General features: G+C 41.1%; 1 protein-coding gene across 3 annotated transcripts; it reads left to right on the forward strand.

The window, feature by feature from the left end:
- Nucleotides 1-1,172: 1,172 nt before the first annotated feature.
- On the forward strand, nt 1,173-20,066 carry TMEM123 (transmembrane protein 123). Of its 3 annotated transcripts, none has more exons than XM_075491033.1 (6): nt 1,176-1,356; nt 6,977-7,036; nt 9,299-9,364; nt 14,048-14,239; nt 15,686-15,833; nt 16,894-16,993. In XM_075491033.1, exons 1-6 carry the CDS (start codon nt 1,287-1,289, stop codon nt 16,976-16,978), a joined length of 621 nt encoding a protein of 206 aa, XP_075347148.1. In that variant the 5' UTR covers nt 1,176-1,286; the 3' UTR covers nt 16,979-16,993. The 3 variants fall into 3 exon arrangements, with proteins under 3 accessions (XP_075347150.1, XP_075347148.1, XP_075347149.1); XM_075491034.1 differs by lacking the exon at nt 16,894-16,993 and adding an exon at nt 18,011-20,066 and having other exon boundaries at nt 1,183-1,356; XM_075491035.1 differs by lacking the exons at nt 15,686-15,833; nt 16,894-16,993 and adding an exon at nt 18,011-20,066 and having other exon boundaries at nt 1,173-1,356.
- Nucleotides 20,067-21,381: the final 1,315 nt, after the last annotated feature.

Raw genomic sequence — 21,381 nt, forward strand, 5'->3', positions numbered from 1 at the left:
GACTTACAAAGCTAATGCATGTCAAAGGATAATTCTGTCATTAGGAGAGGGAACTAGGTTTCACACAGCACCTGAATAAAGTTTCACGGCCTGCCCATACACTCTCAGGCCAGTCACTTTCCCTCTCTGGCTCAGATGCATTGCTTGACATGGAAACATCCTTGTACTGCAGAGAACATAAATGTAGTAATATGTGTTAAATATTCTACTGTGGCTTTGATGATGATCCTACAATTATCCACATTAAAGGTATTTTTCTCTAACTTATTAGAAAGCAATTTGTAGCAGTGTGTAGTTTTCCTTCCTTCGATAAATAATTTTAAAGTTGAACATATTAATAAATTCCCTTTGAAAAATAAATTTCTAACATCAACTTTATGTTAGAAGAACACAAGAAAAATTTGAAAGAATTGCACATGGTTGTTACCTTTCACTTTTCCCTGTCACCTTTGTAGTTGCTTTCACAATTTTCTAAGTACATAGGGAAATTTCAGAATACCTCTACGGCATTAGCTCTGGTGATTTAACAGCATAAAACACAACCAGAGACTGTGTGATAATCAGCACCGTTTAAACAGACTGTGAACGTACGACAGTTACAGCCTCCAGCCACACCTTATGAAGATGTGCACAGTCAGCTGCAAACAGAGATTATTGATAACCAGATATTATTTAGAGCAATGTTGTTAGCAAGGAGGATAAATCCTCACAGTCGAGGCTCTGGTGGAGACATTAACACGGTGTTCAGAAAATGGACTGGCTTACATTAGTAATGGTGAGCGTTGTTTGCAGGTGGCACTGCTGGTGCTCGCCCCCGTTTCCACAGGTGCTCACAGACCCACCAGAGCGCTGCTCGCGTGTCACCTTCGCGTGCACGTAGCGAAGTACAGACTTCTCTCCGCTTACTAGTTTCTCCTTACGGATACCACAACGCTTTGCCGCCCAGCCTGCTGTAAAACCGGCGGGAGAGAGAAGACCCTGACAGGACATCCCCCGCGGAGGAGCAAGCTGAGGCCTGACCGCGGGCAGCTGCGCCCGCATCAGGCCACGCCACCGGCCCTGGCCTGCGCTGAGGAGGCGGCACCGCGCGGGGGCGAGGGCCACGGCTGCTGCCGCCAGCGGCCTACGGGCGGGACGAGCGGCGTCCGCCTCACGCGTAGGACGCGCCCCCGGCCCGGCCCGACCCGGCCCCGCCCCGCCCCGCCCCGCCGCGCCGGCTCGGGCAGGCAGCGCTTCGCGTGCTCTGGCGGTTCCCAGCCCGGCGCCCCGCGGCTCCCGCAGCGGCCATGCGGCTCCTCACCGGTGCTTCCTGCGCGCTGCAGGCGGCAGCGCTGCTGCTGCTCGCCCCCGGCTCCCGTGAGTAGCGGCCGCGGGGGGACGGGCGGGCGGGACGGGCACAGCGGGCGGTGGCGCTGCGCCTCTCCGCCGGCACGGAGGCGGCAGCCGGTCCGCCCGCTGGCTGCTGCGACAGCTCCGCCGGGCGGACCCAGGCCTCGCCGTGTCGCTGGTGGCTGGGAGCGGGGCCGGGGGTGCTGGCCGCGCCCTCGCTGCCCCGCCGAGTGCCCCTTCCCTCGGTTTTCCAGCTGCGAGGAAGTTCGGTGGTTTGCTGATTTTTTTTCTTTCCACCTTCTCAAACAAGAGCTGAGGTTGCACCGTGCACATGGCCAGTTTCTCTAGAGCGGACTTGTAACAGAAACAGGGGGTGAGAAGCTTAATATTCAGGATGTTTTTGAAGTAGAAACACTAATTTAAAAAAAAATTACAAACAAGGAGCGTTTCGGTTTTTTGGGGGTGTGCGTGAATGTTTGCACACAACAGGGGGATGCCGGCCCTGCTCACCCCGGAGTTCACCCGTGGCTCCTCTCTCCCATCTCCCTGCGCGCCTGCAGGCGTGAGCAGGGGACGGGCAGGCGGCGCGAGGCACGGCAGGGGATGTTCCCCAAACCCTGCAGGTGTCCCGGGGCACGCAGCGAGGACCTTCCCGGGGTAGGTGTCCGGACGAGTGGGTCGTGGAGGAGCCGGGGAAGCCACGGTGGCCCAGGTAGGGCTAGACTGGCAGGAAGCGGTTCCCTTACCCTTCTTGACGCTGTTCTCTGAGGCGTGCTGTAATTGTGGCAAGTGGCTTTTAATAGCTTCGGGGTCGTCGTGGCTTTGCTGTTAGGACAGACGGTGTGTTTTGTCACGTCGCTGTCAGGCGCTTGCAGCAATGCCTCTTTAATGGCCGAGTCTAGGAAATACATAGTCTCCTGTTTTCTTGTGCTTTAACTCAGGTGGTAGAAGACCAGATTCAGGGGATAATCATCGAGATGCACTCAAATAAAATGAGAGAATACAAAAGCCTGAGCTGCCAGAGTTGCCTTTTCAGAAGACTGAAATGCCCCATACAGTGCCCCACAATTTTCCAAAGTAAAGAAGCCAAAAGACAGATACCAAAATTAACCTGCCATAAATCATGTTGAGGAATATCCGTCAGTCCAGCAGTGTTAATATGCTGTTGTTTAATCTGGTGAAGCTCTAATATAAATTAATACAAAAAAAGTAAAATGAGGAGTGTAAACAGATTTATAATCGCCCTTCCAAAAAAAGCAAGGTTTTTTTGAAGAAGTTTACCAGTAACCTGTTTACGGCTTTGCTAAGATCTTATGACCTCCATTTTACAACGATAGACTGTCATTTCATTTGATGTAAGATTGTTTGATCTGTCTTTTATCATGCCGCTTCCTGAGTGCATATGCTGGTTTAACTCGGTGTACAGTCAGTGCTGTCTCCTGGGGCAGGGGTGATCTTATCTAACTTTTGACAGTCAAATATAGTCCTTCCTCCATATGTGAATTTGTCATCTAGACCCCATTTATAATATGTTGTGCCCTTTTAAGGCTCAGTCTAACGTATCTATTGAAGTATCGGGTTTTTTTCTGCCCACTTACTCGGAAACTTCCAGAAAATACTGCTGAGATTTGTGTTGGTTTCAGCAAAAGTTTGTGATTCACTAATGAACACTACAGGAGAAAGTGTGAAACCCATCAAATACTATGATTTGCAAAAAGTGAAAGTGGCAGTAGATTTGCCCTCGCTCCAGTTAATACTTTGGGACTGGCTGATATTGAAATATCAATATATGCTATTCTTTTACTCTGCTTCTATGTGTCGGTCAAGTCAGTGGAAGAAACATCACCAAAATGTTATGGTTTAGGAAAAATCCTTCCCACTATTATGTAAAATCCAGCTGGCTTCCTGATACCTGAGCAAGTAAGGAGAATCCACACTTCCTGGTAGGAAGCTGCCCCCACCCCCTTCCTGCTCTGTTCAGAAAAGATAGTTAGCAACATCTTCCAAGAGCTTACCTGTATACAAAATGACTCACAGTACAAAAAATGAGTAGCAGCAGCAGCCTCCAGACCTGAAAACATGCATGGCATTTTGATTTCAGTGTATCTCCTTAATTCTCTCAGATTCTTGGGTGACAGCAAAAGGTGTTGTAGTTTTTCAGTCTCAAATTGACCAAGGTTGAAAATCGGTCACTTGCGTCCGTATTGTTTCCTTAAGCATCTATGCAGTGGTGTTTACACTTTTCTTTGCAAGACTGTGAGGTAATTTCACAGTGTTAAGGCATGAGGACCTGTCCAAAAAGTTGCTGAGATTATCCTGCCTGACTTCTGTCTCCGGGTGACCTGCCTTCTTGACAAGAACACCACTTCAAAAATAGGTACCAAAAGACCTTGTTGAGTCAAAGGGAAAAGAAATATAAAGTTTCCAGATAGCAGGGATTTGAATTTATGATTTGTCAAAATTGCATGGCAGATGTTACAATAGATTTGGGGTGAGGGGGTTGTTTTTGTTTTAATCTCCAGAACTTGAGTTTCATCCATTTCAACTGAGAATGAATGTCCTGACAGTGGAGACTATCTAGGGGATGGTTATATTCATGTTGCTGCTCTAACATCTCTTCTTTAACCATTCCAGCACCTCAACTGTTACTCATTTCGATTGCTTAGAGGTTACTGTGCAAGTCGGAGATCTTTCTGATGGACTGTGCGTTGTCAGTGCCTCTGTACTTCTTGGTTTTTAAATCAACAAAAGCCGAATGGCTTGGGCATAAAACTCTCCTACTTACCTGGTGTGTATCAAACTTGAAAAGAGAAGATGCCCAGACAGAATTTTATATATGACTTCTGAAATGTCTCCAAAATCAGTGGGTAAAATTGTGATTAGTAAAAATGTGAGTTTATATACCGACGTCTTTCTGCAGCATGAGGTTTAGTTAGACTAGACATAAAGCCTGCGAGTCCTTAGAAATGTGTCTATCTTAAATGTGAATGCGGGAGTGGGCAAATTGACCTTTGTCACAGGCAGGGAATTGAATGAGTAGTGCCACTCGTCAGCGTATGGTTCTTCTACCAGGCTTCATCTACAGAGAATAGTAATTTGGTGCATGCCTGAGCTGGAGACTACAGGTTCCTAACATCAAAGTTCATGGGTGTTACCCACTGTGTTGATTTTTGCAGGATCTGGCAGAATCAAGTCCATTTAAAATCTTGCCCTGTTCATTTTCAACAAGTATCAGAGCTATCCTTATCACTTACCCTGCATCTGTCTATGTGTTTAGCACAAGCACGGATCTTCAGCTCCTGTGTCTGAATGCCACTTCTGGAAGCTGAATTTCAGCTATAAAGCTGGAAGAACTGGCCTCATTTTGCCCTTTTGAATGTTTGCTTATCCAAATTGTCTACAACTAATGACTTCTTACGCACTAAAGCAACAAAACCGCGACAGGCCCTGGAAGTGCTCGGTATACCAAACTGTGCCATAGCGTTTCACAGGAAGCACACTTGCCTTCAGATACACCCCAGCCAGCCATAAGCAGTTATGTTTTTAGCTGCATCTGTGTATGACCTTGAACAGAGGAAAACAGAGTTGTCTGTCAAAAATGTTGTTGATCCCCTTTCCCTGTCCTTTTCTAGTATGTAGTGCTTCGGTGGATTGTTTTAAGGTGGGTAGTTCCTTGGTTCGGTTCTTTTCATCATGAAAAATGAACACAAAGATTTTTTTCTTTTCTTTCCTTCCCCTCTCCCCTCTGGATCACAGTGGGAACAAGCATCAGCACAGTTTCTCTACTCAAGATCTGTAGGCCCAATATTGCAACTAATCCTGTGGCCCAAAGAGCTTTACCTCTGCTCATGCGCAGGACCCTCCACGCTGCAGCTGGCTGCCGGCTTTCTCCCCCCCTTCCTGTACTCACGCCTGCACGTGTACACCACTATCAGTGCAGACTTCTAACCCTTGCACTTCTGCTCCCTGGAGAAGGCCAGAAACCCTCACTGTTTCACTTTGGGCCGGTTGCACTGTGCAGTCTGTGCTCTCGAATGGGAGTCATGGGAGTCTCCAGTTATTGTCAGAGCCATTGCTGCGTAAAAGCGTGCGCTGCTTTTCCCTTTGCCTTAACCCAGGAGTCTTTCCTGCATCCCTGGTTGAAGCCTCCTGCTGTCCCTGCAGTGATACACATTGCTTCAAATCCAAAACCACAGTCTGAGGATAGAGAACAGTTTGGGAATAGTGTCATTTTAAGACTTTCTTTTTCTCACATGTCCTATTCACTGCCACGTGTACTGATGTGGCATATGCTTATGCAGTACCCCATATTAAGATGCATTTGTATTCTGGAGCAACTGCTTGTGATCCAAATTAAGAAACTTATCAATGTTTGGGGTTTTTTTGAGGAGAGGGTTAAAAAAAAAAAGGTTGTATCTTTTAAGCTGGCTAAGGTCCTTGACATTTTTCAGGGTGTGCAGTCCAAGCTGATCTGAGCTAGGACTAATACAGTCCTGTCTTCCCTTCCACCTCTGGTTCCTGCTCCTCTCTTTCATCTAGTCCTACAGGGAGCCCATTCTGCTGGTTGAGGCAGCAAAAAACATTGCATGCTATTGGGGAGGCAGGTAATGTCAGTTTTCTGTTGGCTTAAGCTTCCTCAGTCAGACCATTGTTAAATGCAGGGGGACTAGCTCTGATGTAGACCACTTTCTGCAGGATTGGGTCCTTCCTGGGGAAGCTTAGTTTAGCTGTGTCCCATCCTCCTTTTTTTGTTTGTTTGTTTTCCTTAAGGCCCTAATTAAACAGTCTAACATATCTTGCAGTGCTGCCCTCGATGTTGATATTGCAGGGGTAAGATACTGTAAGTGGTTTGCCATTTGTATAAGTGATCAAAACTAAGCTGTGCTTGGCAAAGGCAGAATCCACAACTGATCCTCTTGCATGCATGTGAATGCTAGACTTTTCATTCTGTGTGGTTTATCTTTAAATTTTACTACTTGTTTGTAGACCAGGCCTGAGGACAGAGTAATCAGGCCTCAATTAGTCTTTAGGGTATGATGATATTTCACCAGAGGTGTGATCCTTCTGTATCCCACTCCCGACCTGCCAAATGCTCAGTGGATGCATTAACATGCTGTTAGTCCGAAACTAAGAAATGCAACTTTTAGTGGAGCTTATTGTCTTACCATGCTGTCTATGTAGGGGCATAGCAAGTGCCCATCTGCCTGCAAAGGCCTTGCAGGCTTTATAGGAAAAGATTGACATGAGTTCTTTTCCTTCTGCTGTAGGTGATCAGGTCTTATGTTATTATTGAAGGAAGGTGCCTGATTTTCTACCTCTTACTTCTTTCAGTCTCCTTTCATCTCAAGGAAGAAGAGAACTTGGGATGGTGATGATGGGGAAGATAAAACTGAGGATGAGAAGGAGTTCCAGTTTATTTGATGGTTGGGTAGTGCAAATGTTGTCATTTTTAATGTGCTAGGAGCAGGCTGTTGTGGTACCATTCTTTTATATGACCATTATACCTGACTCCTGTCTGTGGTAGTTTAGTCATTTATATGCCCAAAGCAAGTGACAGATACTGTGCTAACTTTTTTTTTTTTCACTTCTTAGTAATAAAGCACTTAAAACTATCTTAATCTTCTTGTTTTCTATGTGGGAAATGAAGAGATGAACAACTCCAGCAGTACTGCACCCTTTACTACAATTCCAGACCATAAGTTGCAAGGTAATACTCCTGGCATTTCTGTTGCTGTTCCTCAGTAGCATCGAGAAAAGCAATATGTATTATTGTATGCCTTAAACTGTCCTGTAATAGTTTGCCCTTTATTTTATTTTATTGAATTGAGAACAGCTGTAGGGCAGGAGGAAGGTACTCAGATTGTCACATCTATTCCAGGACAACTAAAGATATTTAAGAGGAACAGTAGAACACAACTCAATCCTCATATCGTTAGGTACCCCAGAGCAACAGAGAGAGGAGAAATAAAATGGGAAAATTTTATGTATAGAACTAGAAATACGTGCCAACAGCAATTTACAGTTAAAAAGAGAACCACCAGCTCAAGAAGTCTGCTAGGCTAGAATTCAATGCTCTTGAGAAAAAGGCAAGGCACTTTTTCATTTGATTTTTAATGTCAGAATGGATTCTAGGTCCACCATGCTTGAGCTCATTGCTAAAGTACACATTTATTTCATAGTGTAATCTCATTTTGACTGCGTTAAGCTGTACACCTTTAAGCATGTGCCATGCAAAAGGCATATTCCTTGAGTCATTTTTGCCCTGTACTACTTCGCTCGTCTCATTTGCTGTTGGCCAACAAGTGGGATGTATAGCCAGTACTCTGCTCATTGCCTCACTCTATCTTGTGTTAATTGCATCACTGACTCACACCCAAATTCCAGGCAGTGTACGCGGCTTCTTTTCACCTGTATGAGCATGCAGTCCACATCCAGACATGTTCCTAGGGTTGCAGAAGTAAGCACTCAGAACTTAGGTGAAACCCAAAGCTGTGTTCTGGTTACAGTATTGGGCCAGTGTGGGAAAGGTTTAGCCCCAGGCATATCCATGGCTTACGCTGGTGTAGAAGTCAACATATGCAAGAAAGAATGTATTTGTAATTGTACAATCATGGACTCTTTCTCAAAGGCAATTAAATCTGCAACTTAATATCCCAGGTATGTCAGTGTAAGGGTTGTGTGTGCATTACACGATGGTGGGACTAGTTGGCTATGATTATACCAAAGAAAAGGCAAAGTAATTCTCCCCTTTTTTCCCCCCTTTTTGGTAGGTGGTATGAAGGTATAAGTTTGTTGCATTTGTTCTTAAGCCTGAGCTTGCTCATAACATGTATGCAATTGCAAAGAGGGTTGACAAAACTGTTCTAGACTAGACTTTTCCAGTGGTAAGAACAGCAGATCCATTCAAAGGAAATAGGCCTGCTTCTTGATTCTGGTAGCTGTGTTGCTATTCTCATCATCTCTGAGGTTATGCACTTTGTTTTCCAGCCATGCTGAAAAGCGATAGAGCTGCTGCAAGGCACATAGCACTAGCAGTGTAGGAGTATGCTGTAAAAGATCAGTTACTTTGGAGAAAAGAATAATCACAGAATGGGTGTAGACAACAGTGCAGGGCGAAGGGAGGGAAGTATAGGCAGTGATGCTTCCAGGAACAGGACTTACCGAACAGCCCAGTAGATCTTTGCCAGGAGGAAGAGACTGTTAACCTGTAAGAAACATTGAAGAGGGATGCAGCGATGAGGACAGAAGTGAGAGTGGGAGGGTGCCTGAGAACCTAGAAGTAACATGAGTAGGAAGGGGCGGGGGGGGGAAGAGAACTGGAAAAGTAGAAGTGAAAGAAAGGAAGGAAGGACAAAACTATTAAGGCTGAAACGTGGTTTATATTTTAAGTCGTTGGAAACAGGTACGTTCTTAGGACCATTTTTGTGCAGGAGAGCATAAGCCCACAGAAAGATGTTTCACAAGGTTATCAGTCTGTCCCTACTTGACATGACTCCAGTATGTTCCTAGGATGAGCCCAGTTTATAACAGAGATGCAGCAAAATGAAAGTAAAGGTTGAGGGACAGGAAATGGAACTGAAATAGAGGAATAACAACTAGAAAAAAAACCCACAGTGCTAAAGTAGGTCAAGAAAGTCAGTGACAGTATGGCTGATAACAGCAACTGGAAAAGAGCATGACACAGAAGTAGAAGCAAGCAAAAAGAGGAGATGTAAAGAATTCAGATGCAGACCACTTGGGCACTACTGTGCATACAGTGTAACTACGTTCTTGCTGCACTGAGATTTGGAAGCATTTTGCAGAGGGATAAAACCATCTGCTTTGGGATGGAATACTCTGCTCTATTCCCACTTGTAGCCTGCAAACACAGATACCCAGAGGAGAGGATTATGTTGGGGGTACTCTAATTATAGTATGTTACAATGAAAATGAATAATACTTCTTTTCTTGTTTTCTTTTTTCCTTGAAGACAATAGCAGTTCATCCAATCTCACTGTTATATCATCCACACAATCTACAGCAACATCTACAGTAGGTATGTATCTGTTCATCTGTCCATTACTATGAACCTAGAAGCTAGCTCCAAACCTACCCTAGATCATACTAAATTTGAAAGAAATATCCGTCAAAAGTGAGTATTTGAGAGAGGCATTATCATTTTAGGGCTGGGAGGCAATACGTAAAACAACTCTGAAATGAAGCTGTACTTAGGTAGCATGCTTCATCAGTAGAAGCAATGACATTTGCGGTGCCATTGAAAACCAGGATTCAAAATAAAACTCCAAGGAAGAATTGGAAGAAGTTGGTCTTTTTAATGTTCATTCTTTGTCTCTAAGCAAACTTCTTCCATTTTCATGGAGTAAAGACAAATAGGTGGTTGTGCAAACTGCATATCTGTTTAATGTTATTTCATGGTAAATAGATATAGGGTATAATGAAGTCCTGGGGGCTTGAGTTTCAAGAGTGAGACTCCCATTTCCTTTTAGGTAAGACTTCATGGAACCTTATACCATAGAAAATAGTCCTTATAGAGCTCATAGCACAAAACAGTGGAGTTCAAGCGAGACACGAGCAGCAGATCTGGGACAGTGTGTCATGCGTACTTTTGCATTGTTCTAGCACTACCATCTTTCCTTCACAGCTTGGCAAAAGACCTGTAGGTGAGAATGACTTCCCACGGCAGTAATGTTGCAGTCATGATGCTCCAACATAAGTAACATGTTTACAAAACACACCTTCATAGAAAGAAGAAATAGCTGTGTTATATCAACTAGTAGAGTTTGAAAGCAGATATTTAACCTGGGACACAAACCAACAGTTCATCCACTTGTATTTGCAGTGTTCCAGCTGTTGGCTATGTCAGTGTGAGATCATTAAAAAAGAAAATTAAAAAAATGATCTTCTGGAAGAACTTCACAAGCATATTTCACCACATCAGTAAAGACTGGATATGAATTAATGTCATGCAGTTGTTCAGTCTGTGATACACAGGTAAAAGGTTCTATCTAAGAGAAGAGAAGCTAGTTTCATGGATGAACTGTGTCCCCTTTGTGCTAAGAGCCATGTGAAAGCAGGGCAGAAATATTGCGCCTACCCTAAGATACCTTCTGTATTTGTGAAGTTTTATGCTGATCATAAAGTCCCAGCTATGTCATTCCGTTTCCAGTACAGCTCTCACCTTTTGTCTCTGTAGTCTCCAGATAACCTCTGAGCTACCGCACTCAGAAGTTGCTTGTTATTCATTTAAGAATAAAATACTCACCAGGAAAAAAAAATCTCTGCAAAGTCCTTCCTTTTGATAGCAAGGAAGTGGTGCAGCGTCTCATTCCATTGCCTGCAGTGCACCAGTTTAAGCATGTCTAACTTGGAAAGTGGAGAGATTTTTGTAATCCCCTTGTTGCCTTAGGGCTTTGGCCATGTGTAAAGCCATTGTTAACCACAGGTGTGTCATCCACCCTCTGCTCCAACCCTTCTGCCCTCTGCTCCAACACTGACTGTGGATTTCTTGCAGAGGTCTGAGCTTTACTATGTCTGGATAATAATAGTAAAAAGAGGCCTGAGCCCTTTACTGTTAGGCACAGTACAAACCTAACAGATATGCCTTGCTTCACACGGTTTATGATTCACATCCTTCTCTTTTTTTTCTTTTTTTCTTTTTTAATTAGAAACTTCATAGATTTTAAGACAATGTTCATCCATTTTGATTATCTGTCTTGACCTCTTCAGAATAAAGACTACTGGATATATGTACTTAATTTTGCTTAAAGTCTCTGCCTCTTTTTTTTTTCTTTTTTTTTTTTTGGGGGGGGGGGAGCTTTTCATGGCAGAAGCATAAGTCTGTTTCATTCAGTCATCTTCCATGCAAAGGAGAGTATTTATTTATTTTAGGAAGAGCATTCAATAATAATTATTTTGTATGTTAGCACAGTGCTAATGCAATTTCAGTTGTTGTATTTCTTCTTGTTGAGTTAAAACACTAAGGGAGTAGTGCATGCTGCTAAGAATTCTTATCTTTATGCTATATATATAGTTTGCTATAGTTTTATATATAGATTGATGGATATAGCATAGCTATTTAATGTTTAAACACAGGTAGCATACAAAGTAAAATACTTGTCTCTCTTAAAGCATCATAAACCTGAACTATATTACTTGCATGCATCCTTTTTAAATAATAAAAATTAACTCAGGCAGTCTGGGTTTGTTTAGCGTGATGTTCGATGAAGCCCAGCTGGTCTTTTGGGGGAAAAGTAATTAGAGAAATAAAAGATAAAAGGACAGATGTTGCTAGAAAATGTTCTTTCATCTTAACTCTGTTGGTAAAATAGTATGGGTAACATTTTTCAAAGACACAGAAGAACAGATTGGTGCCCAGTTCATGTCAGCTTCCCAAATTCTCCAGCTGCCTCAGTCTCCCACTGATGTTTTGAAATGACTGATGCTAAATACATCATGAAAGATAAGTCTGTAGGAGATTAACCAGACTTTACTCTTAATGTTACTTCACCAAGTGCTGTAATCTTGATAAAGTAAGAAAAAAGGATCACTAGTAGGAAAGAGAGGGGGGAAAAAGTAATGTGCAAATTTGCTGAAATTCTTCATGGTAGCTGCTTGAATATTTTTTGTGCTGACTCAGGTTTTCTGTGGGGTAATTTAATGCCCATGGAATAAGCACCATCTTTGTGTAACATCGTTTAATAATGTTACACATGGAACAGTTAGCCATTATATTGCTCAGAAACACAAGTCAGTTTGATGCTCAGAAATCATGGCTCAAAAAAAAAAACCAAAACCAAAAAAAAAAAAAAACAAAAACAAAAACAAAAAAAAACCCAAAAACCACAGAAAACTGACTGGTTGAGACACTTGGCATTCAGATTTGTCTTTCTTTTGGTATCTTTTATGTTAGGAATGCAGTTACCAGGTGTGGTTTCATGTCATATAACTGCAGATGGTTTCCATATAGACATTTCCTTGCGTATTTCCTACAATGAGGAACCGTTTGATATTTATAGATCATTGTGCCTTTGGGGAGTTTACCTGTCAGTGTTAAAATGTGCCCTGAATTTTATCTGATGTATTTTACACATGCTTCATAGAGGAACTGAATTTCCTAATTGTAACAAGGTAAGCACATGAATATAGTACTCCATGAATATAGTATTCCATCGCAATGAATGCTCATTTCAAAGTGTTTCTTACAGTTATGGCATAATACAGTTATAACATTGAAGAACAGGAAAATAAATAACAATTACTATGGGACTGCTTTGGGCCATTTCAGTAGTTTTAATGTTAAATGTCTCAGAAAAGTGTTATGGAGGCCACCTCCTTTCTGAATGCTTACATTGTTGTATTGTTTGGGGTTTTTTAAGTTTTTGATGTTCACATCTGTACTGGAAGCAGTGATACTTAAGCCTTAGCAAAGACACCATTCTGTGTGTAGCTGCTCACATTTTAAACCACACTTACAGGAAGATTATTCTATAGAAGCATTTTAGATGCTGTATAAAAAAAGCAGAAATTGAGTATCAAGTTTACTGTGGAATTGAGATGAAACTACCTATTCTTCAGTTGTTCTAGTTTTAGACAATTTCAAGAAAACATGGGTATAATTAGATATTTGAATGTCCATAATGAAAAGCTTTTGTGGTGTTTAAAATGAACCCAGCTGGTGTGAGGTTATAGAAATAATATGAAGTAGGCAGCTGTAAAGGGAGCTTTTTCTCCCTAAAATTACTTCATACATAAAAGCTATTTGCCTCATATTGTCTGCTTAGAGAAATGTTAGTTGCATAACGGGCTCATGTTTCTTGTTAGTTCCTTCTTAGAAAAATAAGTAAGTATTCTTAAGATCATTCTAGCTGGCTGCCTTCTACTAAGGTTCTGAGGATTTTGCTATAAATATCAATCTCTATTCTTGAATTTTGCTTCATGGTATTGTTACTCTGAGCAGTTCATGACTGCTTTCTGAGGAGGGAAGGGGAAGTGTTAGGTAAAAGCAGAGTAAAAGTTAAATATGTTAGGTGTCAGTTAAACTTGTGAAACAGCATTCCAATCTTTGTTTTAACCTTGGCAAGACAGCTTGCTACTAAATAAATGATACAAGCCAGCAGATTTATGTTAGTCAAATGTGTATCACATGTGGAAAACCTTTTGAACCTTAACTTTAACATACATACAGAATTCACTCTGGTAAGTTTAATATACATGCAGCCTTAGTAAAGCCAGTGTTTGATTCAAAAGCAAATTAAAGATTAAATAATTACTAAAATTGAGGGGGGAACATTTTCACGGATAATCCGTTCTTATCAGAAAAGCTTAGTTATCTGGAAAGTTGGGGGCTTCAAATGGAAAATTACTCTTGATCCAGAATTTTATCACATTTTAAAATTAGGCACAATTCTATGGAATTGGATAGTGTTATCCAAAACCAGTTGACCCTTCTAAAAGTTATCAGATATTATCCAGGTTTTCTTTACAGCCTTTCCTTTAAACCGTTCCTGACCTTGAGCCTCAGAAATCAGAAGTTAGGTCTTTCCAAAGGAAATGCATAGGGGAAGAGTTTGTATACAAGCCTGGATATCCATGCAGTGGCATTTTCATTGCTACTCTGTCATTCTGTTTGGGCATGATCAATGCTATCTTATTCAATGAATATACAGTTTATTATTTTTATGTATTTTTCTGTGTGATATCACAAATAAAAATTTCCCAGGTATGTCCACCAGTATTGCTCACCTGAACAGTACCAGTCAGCCCACCAGCACCCCTACATCTGTCACCTTGACGACTCAGCCCACCAAAACCAGCCAGACAACAAGATCCACCACAGCTTCATCAGTCACATCATCACAACTCAATATTACAGTGGTGACCAGTTCCAAGATTTCTTTCACTTCTGTAACAGGTGAGTTCACATTTCAAGAAGCTTGTAAAGGCTTGTATACATGTTGACATGTGTTGTACAATTGTAGAATTGTTAGTTTTACAGTAGTGTAACAAAGAAAGAAGGTATTTGCATGCTGAAAAACAAGAATAAGGTGGGGTTTTATTATTAAGTTGCCTACAATAACGTTGCTCTGAGCATTCCAGTTACTTAAATAAGGCTTCACTTAGCCTGAAAGACCTGACATATTTAGGAAAAAAATAAAATAAAATAAAATGCGAGTGATCTGAACCAGCAGCCACCAGCAAGGCGATTAGCAATGTTAGGAGAAAGCCTGGCTTTTGAATACAACTTCTGTATTTGTTCAGCTCTCTCTTCTACACCTTACTTGAACTCATCTCTAATACTTCCTTTTTCACAGCTGACCTGTGGCTCAAAATATGTCTACTGGCTTGGTAGAAAGATTGAGTTCTGTTAGCTACCTTTGTAGCAATGTAATGAATTTTATCCCTAATGGAGGATAGAGTATGACTATGAATGAGTCACACTTCATGTAAAATTGTCAAATACAGTTTGACAGTACCCTTTAATACAAAAACAGTAAGTGTAGAATTCAGTATTGTGGTTAGCTGCTTGTTTGCAGCAAGATCAGGGTTGCTCACGTGTCAGTGAAGCGTTATTGGGTAGGTGAAGGTGTCATCAGCAGAACTTTTAGTTGGCCACGTAACATTCCCTGTGGTAAGTACAAATAGAGATGGGCACAGACTGAATCTTTTGGTGGGAGTTTGTAGCAGATAAACCAGTTTTCACATGGCAAATGCTATGGCTTATCTGAGGTTGTGTTATCTATGTCAATATTTGTGTTGGGCTGCAGAGCTGATCTCACTCGGAGAGTGCAGGTACAATTCCATGAGACAAGGTAAAGCAATCCAACAGCTCATCGTCCCCAAAAGTATTTTACTCCCCCCATGTAACTATACTGACTGACTTGGTAGTTGTTGGACCTCTCTGCAGGCTGACTCAGTATGCTCATCTGACTAAAAGCAACTTCCTTTTCTGCTTGGATTAATTTCAGGCCATCTTAGTGAGTTAAATTGCCTCATGGAGGGTATGAAAAACACTAGAACTGGTCTAAGAAGGGCAGAAGTCGCAAGTGTGGAAGGAGGAGAGAGCAGGGGGGAAAAAAGGCAGGGGAAAAAGGGAAGTAGAGAGGAGAAGAGGAAATCAGTCTTTCATAGACAGCAAGCAGTTGGATCAGCTCCTCTTGCATTGCCAGAATCTGGTACTTAAAACCAGAGCTCTAGGTTTCAGTGTGCTTGGTTGGTATCTTGCCAGTTGTTCTACGTTAAATTTGTCTGGTTGGGGTCTTTAGGTGATATGTCAATGGGGAGGGCAGGATATAGAGGAGTCATTCAAAACACAATTTTGCAAGCTCTGTAAAAAGTGCCTTTTGTTTTCTTCTTTCAGCCACATCAAAATCTGAGGTTGTCATAACCTCCAGATTTGATGTGGGCAGTTTTGTAGGTGGCATTGTGCTGACACTTGGAGCCCTAGTTATTCTCTACATTGGATGCAAAACCTATCACTCTAGAAGAGGCATTCAGTACAGAACCATGTAAGTTCCCAAGGGATTGTCCCTTGTCAATTTATTACTTTCTTGAGGGGAACAAGGACAAACAAAACAAGGAGAATGAACTCTAATATAATGTATATTAAACAAATGTATGTATTAATATCATTAAGATATTTAATTGTGATATTTTGTCTTTCACCACTTCAGCTATTCCACGTTATTATTATGCCTCTCTTCTGAGTGGTTTTTTTCTCTGAACTATTATATAAAATCATTTTGTTTTTCTAAAGGATCCTTGTCCTTTAGCTATTCCATGAAGAGCTAACATTTCCTTGAAAACATTTCCTTAAAATGTTTGCTGCAATTTGCAAGACTTCCGGTTCTTCTGACAGTTTCTCCTAGACTCTATTTGTCTGTTCACTCTTTGGTGTTTTCCTCCCCCTTGCCAGTAATTTTTTTGTAGTATCTCTATTTTCTATGACCTGTACGATGTCTTGTTGGAACTCTATTACCATTTCTCTTTTGTATCACCTTTTATGTACCTTCAAGTCTAGTTTGAGCAGCCAGTTTTAAAGCCAGGCATCTAATATTCCACACTTTTAAGCCACCACTATTGAATTATTAATCTATTTATTGTCACAGAAAACATTCAAAGGCAATATGGCCATTATTCACATTTTTAAAAGCACAGTATTTGATTGTTGTCAATACATAAACTCAGACTTTTGCCCCACCTTGCAATATAGGCAGGCCAACTGGTTGATTGTTAAGATTTAGGTTTCTGTGTTACCTTGTTCTCAACTCCAGAAACCTGTCCATAAAATTGTATGCACTGAACCTGCTTTAAATACTTTTCACAAGTCCATGAAATAAGAAGTAGAATTCATTTAACCGAATACAGGCATCTGCATCTGAACTAGTCATCTCATATCATTCATATTACCCTAAAGTAGGGTAAATCTGTCAGATGAATCAGCCTATCTGTGTGTGTTTGTATTCACTTACTGTGAGGGCAGCTAAAAGTCTTAGATAAAGTCTGTGCTGTGGATATTGAAAGGTATAGGCTGGATCCCACCTGAAGTCACTTGTTTGTGTACTCCAGTGACTTTCAACCTTCTTTGAGCTGCAGGCTGCTGATATTTTCCCTGTGGAGTGTAGGTGCTGTACAGCAAATACAAGCCTATTGAGAGTAAGCTTGCTTTTCTTAGTTACCTTTTCAAGACCCTTTAGAAGTTGTCTGTGGGCTTCAGACAGTCTGTAGTTGAAAAACGCTGATTTAAACACATTCTCTGCCACCAACTTCTTTCAGGCAACTGGTGTCTCTCCTTTATGATATGAGATGGGGGGACAGGAGGTAGTAGGTCCAGTCGTGTCTTGGGTATGGTTCTTCTTTGTGGAGGTACTCTTTTCCTCTCCTTTGCAGTATTCATTTCTGAGAGCACAGTACCAGTCAGACATCTATGATTTTGACTTCATCTTGCATCTCACCCCTTTTGTAGTGAATAGTTCAATCAAAATTGTACCATCTCATTTGCCATTTATACCCAGCTCTACTCAGTTTTCTTCCAGGCTTCCAGACTTGCTTCCTTGTCCCATGTTTAATTTAAGAACTGGGAATTCTTAAAACTAGGTTGCTTTTCTTTTTCCTATTCAGTATCATCCATCCCAGTTGAGAAGCTTGTTTTAAGTGAGGTGATGTCATGGGACTTGTTGGGATGCTAGTGTTTAGGCCTTGTGTTTTCTCTCCATCTTGACTCCTGCTTGCTGGTTATGGAGTTCAACGAGTCCCTGCTGCACATGTTTACCCACAGTAGTGTTTGAATGGGTATTCTAGAATTCAGATCAACAGTATCTTTAAAACAAAGGAAACCTGACACTGAGCTTGTAAACTGGCTTTGATTAGCTGTTACTACTGGTAAGATAGGATAAAAATGCCTGAGCAACTGCTGATCTAAACATATTTACTTGAATGAAATGGGAAAGCTAAAATGTTAATAAGGCTAGTGAAGCTAGGGGAGTGTTAAAAAACTGAAATTGTTCTGTTAATTTGAGGCTTGGCTCAGAGAGGACTGTAACTCCCAGATCAATGTGCCCTTAGCCCTTCCCAGCAAGATGGCCTCTGTTCACAAAATAACCTTCTTAGCTGCAGCTGAGTGCCTGTTTCTTATCTTGACTGTTGCCTGTACTGCAGAACATTAATTACTGTGTTTCTATTACAGTGATGAACATGATGCCATCATTTAAACAGACTTCAGGGAAGACAGTGTTGGAAACCCATCCTATCACATCTGTTGTAACTTACTTCTGAAAGGTTCCTTTCATAAAGATGATCACAGTCTCTAAACCCATCTTGGGTGTGATCCTGCAAAATGTTGAGAAGCTCTTTAAACATCCTCATTTTTTTGCATTGGCTTTCATAAGAAGAGCAGCACTTTGTAGAGACAGTATTTTCTTTTTCCAGTATTTGAAACCAAATTTGAAGAAACACACATATTGAGTCATTTTAAGGTACACACACAAGTCTCTGAAATAGCTAATTACTGGCACAGTGGATCGCATCATTGCAATTCTAAGTTCAATTATTTCTCACATACTGCATAAATCCAGTGTGTTCTATAATGGATATAGTAGGTTAAATAGGATACCTTTGAGACCAAGCCTAGGTTTTTGCAAGTAAAATTTTTTTTCCTAATATTTTGTATTAAATTGTATTTATTTTGAAGTTTGATGTGAACATTAGTTTAGAAATCTTAGATTTTGAACAATTCAGTTAATTTTTATTAGGCTATAAAGGGACATGGTTTGCCAACTGTATAGAAAGTGATAATGAGTACTTTAAACTTCAGTCATTAGCTCACCAGTGACCTGCAGAGACTTTCCTTAACAGGCTATGCAGTGAGACTAGCTGCAGGAAGCATGGACAGACTGGAGATATCCATCCACAACCCTTTTCTCTAAATGGGTCCTTATAAGAAAACAGGCTATGCAATTCAGAGCTTCTTTTTTCTAGCATGAAGCTAGAAAAATTTCCTAATGAAGCATAGAATCAGAATCGTTTAGGTTGGAAAAGACCTTTAAGAAGCATGTGCAATTGAAGATAAAATAAAAATGGAAAAAAGTAATTGTGCCATCATAAATATGATAAAATATGAAAATTGTGCCTAAAAGTTGGCTTTTAAGTTGAATGTAGCAATCGCTTCACTCTTGTTTTTTATTATTATGAAGCTGTATGCAATGTTTCAGCAGCATTTGATAAGCATTGAAAGTTACACAGAGAAGTGGAAAATCTGTAAGATAGCATTTTAGAAGATTATCTGCATTTTTACAACTATTTTCAGAACTTGGTACTGCTGCACATGTGTACAGAGGTTTGGCCAAAAGCCCACTGAAGGCAATGGGGCATCTCTCAGAAGGCCTTTAGATTAAGGCCCAAATACACTGGGAGTCCCACCCAAGACAGCTGATGTTGCTTCTGTATCACTTCCGCATTTACGCTGAGGTAAACCTGCTGACTTCAGCAGCTGGGCCCCTCATTTACACTGGTGTAAGGAAAACTAGAGCAAGGATCAAGAAACGCAGGCTTGCATCTCCTTATGTCCCTGAATAATCATTCATTCAGTCCTTCTCAGGCTCCACTTGTAGACCTCTCCCTGGTGAAGAGGTTTGGTGTGGTGGGACTGGACCATCCTGGTTACCGCTGGCACTAGTCCATCATGCAGGGCGCAGACGGGAGGTGGCAACAGCAGAGGAAGGTCACAACGGGAACTGCATATAGGTCTGTCAGGAGGCTGGGATACAGCCCATCAGGGGAAATAAGACGACAGCTCTGGCACAGGTTAGTTTTCTTGTTGAGCAATAGTTTATTCTGACATGCAATGTTAAAGTGCAGCTGTATGGATGTGTTTTTCCTTTTTCACATGGAGTAGTAAAACTGTTGTGTCCAAGGCACAGCTGACTCTGGCAATGAGTAGCTAATGAGTAATCTTAATAGCACCAGCCACACACCTGAAATGGGGTAGCATGGCTGTTTTGTTTTTTACTGAGATTGAGGTACAGGGGGAAGAGTGATTTGACGTAACTTTTGTGATTTTTCTTAATTGCATTATTTGGTGGAAAACTTCTGGTTTTGACTTGCAGTTCTGTGGAAGAATTGTTTCCAAACTCTTCAGTTCCTTACTTTGTAGAAATTAAGACAATTAAGTGCAACTCAATTACTGGGATTGTCTCACCTCTGTTGTACAGGTGAATAAATAAAACTAAATCTTTGGAGTTACTTATCGGTTTCAGTTGGATTTTTATTTTATTAGATGGTTTCATAATTCCCTCAACCCTTTCCACAGTCATAACCATTGAATATATCATATACTTTTAAATGCTAGAATACCAGACCTAGTGCATTTTTGCCCAGCTGAATAATTTGTAATGTATTTTGTCATCTCATTACTACAATAAAGCAAAACTATGTGCCTAAGATTTCAGAGGTGTCAGTGCAAATATAAAACCTGACCTCCTTTCAGGTGTTTGGATACTAGGCAAAGTGAGGTGTAATTGATAAATCCTACCTTTAACTTTACATTTGCTTTCCAACAGTAAGTGAAAACCCAGCTTTAAGTTACACATGTATAAAGTGGGATGAACAGGACAGCTTTTCAGTGTAGCGTACCACCACTAAGTACATACTTAGGCCTCCGTCCTGGAGGTTGCTCTACAGTATTGGAACAAGCAGTGGACCTGAATTTAGTTATGCTCTACATGTGTAGAGGGGTTGACTGTATTAAATAACTGAAATAGTAATTTAGCATTCAAAAAAATCCTGATTATGTTAACTAAAGATTGGCACTTAGTTTCTGTAAAGAAAGAGTATTTGAAAGGGTTTGCCACAGGAGACTACCAAATTTTAGACCAATATGAGGTATAAAGCTGAAGTAGGAGCAAAAGACAGAAAAAGGTATTTGTCTCATAAACTGAAGTCTAGCACTATCCCAGGCAACTGGGGAATAGAATATAGAACAGAATAGTTGGGAGGGACCTACAATGATCATGTAGTCCAGCTGCCTGACCGCTTCAGGGCTGACCAAGTTAAAGCATGTTGTTAAGGGCATTGTCCCAATGCCTCTGAAAGCCTTGGGACATAGACCACCTTGCTAGGAAGCCTGTGCCGGTGTTTGACCACCCTCTTGGTAAATAAATGTTTCCTAAATATAATCCTTTCCTCATGGAAGTGTCTTCCCACTCACTTCTCTAGTGATTAGTTACTCTAAATTCAATTATAAGTTTATGATCTGTTTATATTCATTTTATGCAACAAATTTTTAGCATAAATAGTTCTTCCCCTTCTCTAGGTATATATGCTACAATCAGTCTTTCAGCTGTTCCTTAACTGAGTTCATTAATATCGTAAAGATGATTCAACTGTTTAAAGTTCATCCTCTCGACAGGACTGCATATCTGTTTTCTTACTAGTACTGGTGGCTGAGCAATGCAGTTCATAGTTCTGTCTTGATTAGGAACCCCTCTGGTGACACATCACAGAACTGCATTTACAGTACCGTGTTTTAGGCCTATCACCAGCATTCAGCTGATTATCACA

Source organism: Mycteria americana, chromosome 1 (assembly GCF_035582795.1).
Source record: "Mycteria americana isolate JAX WOST 10 ecotype Jacksonville Zoo and Gardens chromosome 1, USCA_MyAme_1.0, whole genome shotgun sequence".
Taxonomy (NCBI): Eukaryota; Metazoa; Chordata; class Aves; order Ciconiiformes; family Ciconiidae; genus Mycteria; species Mycteria americana.

Coding starts and splice junctions, on each gene's coding strand:
- TMEM123 (XM_075491033.1), top strand. CDS start 1,287: ATGCGGCTCCTCACCGGTGCTTCCTGCGCGCTGCAGGCGGCAGCGCTG. Junction 1,357..6,976: donor GCTGCTCGCCCCCGGCTCCC/GTGAGTAGCGGC, acceptor TGGGAAATGAAG/AGATGAACAACTCCAGCAGT. Junction 15,834..16,893: donor GGCATTCAGTACAGAACCAT/GTAAGTTCCCAA, acceptor TGTGTACTCCAG/TGACTTTCAACCTTCTTTGA.